The sequence below is a fragment of the Sinocyclocheilus grahami genome, unplaced genomic scaffold (assembly GCF_001515645.1).
Source record: "Sinocyclocheilus grahami isolate Dianchi unplaced genomic scaffold, SAMN03320097.WGS_v1.1 scaffold343.1, whole genome shotgun sequence".
NCBI classification, from domain to species: domain Eukaryota; kingdom Metazoa; phylum Chordata; class Actinopteri; order Cypriniformes; family Cyprinidae; genus Sinocyclocheilus; species Sinocyclocheilus grahami.
Genome location: NW_015505522.1, coordinates 90,853 through 92,723, shown reverse-complemented (window position 1 = coordinate 92,723; position 1,871 = coordinate 90,853). Strand labels below are relative to the sequence as shown.

The window sequence follows — 1,871 nt, the reverse complement described above, 5'->3', positions numbered from 1 at the left end:
CACACACACACACACACACACACACTCGCACACACACTCACGTACACACTCGCACACACTCACACACACGCTCTCACACACACACACACACATGCATGTTCTCTCAAGCTTTGCAAAGAAATATTATTAAAATTTATTTTATTAATATGACAATTTAGAGAACTTCAGCACAAAAGGGATTATACAGTGCTAAACACCAATTATTATTATACAAGACTGTATAAAGCAAACAGGACAGCTTTCGTAGTTTTTACATCTCTATATAATTCTCAGGTCCTGACCTCAGCGTAAATGGTTTAAATGCGTTTAACTTTGTACATGTACTCTTGTAATAACGAAATCTCTGCAGCTGAAGCACATCTGAATGTGTTGTGGGTAGGGCTGTCGGTTTAACGCGTTAACTTGATTAAATAAAAATAATGCGATTAAAATATTAAAAGCAGTTAACGCACTCACTGCTGGCAATGCTGCAGGGCCACAGTCCATCAATGCAGTTATGCCCTGAAACTCTAGATAATGGTGCGAAAATGCCTCTGTATGTGTTTGTGTCTCATATTTAGTCTACATCATGATATGATGAGCGAATCACACCAGTGCTGTTAGAGTGCAAATGTGATTTTATTAAACATTTCAGTAATTAAGAAGTTGATATTGTGTTATATTTTAAACACGATATTATGTGTTTTTGCTCAATTTAGCAGAGCACATAATAACATTTAAAGCCACAGGTCTCTGAGCAACACTGTGTTTAGTTTCTGATGAATCCGCGTTTAGAACGAATCGTGTGAACCAATGATTCAAAGATCCGTTCATAAAGAGAGTCGTTTACTTCATTCCTGAATGAATCAGTCGTTTGAATCAAATGAATGAATGACTCAAAGACATTTACCGCCACCTGCTGGCAGAGGTAGTTTCTTATTTAGAGTAGCATTTAATAAAATAATAATAATAATAATAAAACATTAAAGGGATAGTTCAACCAAAAAAAATTAAAAAACGACTGTTGGTAACAAAGCTGTGTTGGTTAGCAGTGACGTTCATCGTGTGAACAGAAAATACTGAGATGTTTCTCAAATTATCTTCTTTTATGTTCCATAGTTTATGTCAGGCTGTTGTAGCCCAAATGTTTATGTGTAATACATTTTATGTTGAATCAAATAAAATATTTCTAAAGCTACAATTTGTAACGTCTACTTGATACTTTCTCATTCAACACAAACATAGCTGTGTAAATAACCTTTTGTGGGTATTTTCACAGTCAAATTTATTTTGCGATTAATTAATCGAAACATCATGTAATTAACGAGATGACACACCTGAAGGCCTGAGCGCTGGCTCCGGTGATCGCTCGGAAAGCGGAAGCAGCTCTGCAGTGACTCGTGTTTCCAGTACGGCGGAAAGCGGCGCTCCACAGGAAATGCCACGTGTACCAAGTGCGCATGCGCGCTGTCCGTGCTCCGCTCGACTTCCGCTGAGAGGAAGGCGCTGTTTATCCCCGCGACGCTCGGCAGCGCGAGACAGAATGAGCGCAGCCGCGGGCCTGTGAGACGCTCGCTGACCGATCCGGCTTCACGATGTCCAGCGGCGGCTTCGCGTCACAGAACGGCGCCGGAGGCTCGTACGCGAACGGTGAGTAGCTCGCGTCTAAACGCGCCGCGCTCAGGCGGAGAGTTTCTCCGGAGTTTGATCGCTTCAGCGACGCGACGCGACCGGCCAGAGTTCTAGCGCGTCGCGTCGCTCGATGAAGGCCGGATCCTGAGGTCTTCGAGTAACGCGAAGCTCTAAAGGACTCGTCTAACGGGCTAACCCGAGTCAGTCAGTGGCGGAGTGACGCGGCTGTCCTGGCTCGGCTCGGCTCGGCTCTGTTCGGC

General features: G+C 43.5%; 2 protein-coding genes across 4 annotated transcripts in view; one reads left to right on the top strand and one right to left on the bottom strand.

Annotated features, from left to right (window-relative positions):
* Positions 1-1,327, bottom strand: part of sar1b (secretion associated, Ras related GTPase 1B) — an 11,438-nt gene extending 10,111 nt beyond the window's left edge. Inside the window, exon 1 of the mRNA XM_016295995.1 lies at positions 1,317-1,327. The gene's annotated coding sequence lies outside the window, so the exon portion shown is untranslated. The remainder of the gene's footprint in view (positions 1-1,316) is intronic.
* sec24a (SEC24 homolog A, COPII coat complex component) overlaps positions 1-1,871 on the top strand; it is a 33,676-nt gene that overhangs the window by 600 nt on the left and 31,205 nt on the right. For 2 of the 3 annotated variants that reach the window (XR_001611109.1, XM_016295985.1), the window contains exon 1: positions 1,365-1,629. The exons of the other annotated variant lie outside the window; for it this stretch is intronic. Coding sequence is in view for 1 of the 2 variants with exons in the window: in XM_016295985.1 (XP_016151471.1) it covers positions 1,575-1,629 (55 nt within the window). In the remaining variant the exon portion in view is untranslated. Of the gene's footprint in view, positions 1-1,364; positions 1,630-1,871 lie in introns of those variants that run through there. 3 annotated transcript variants of the gene reach the window in all.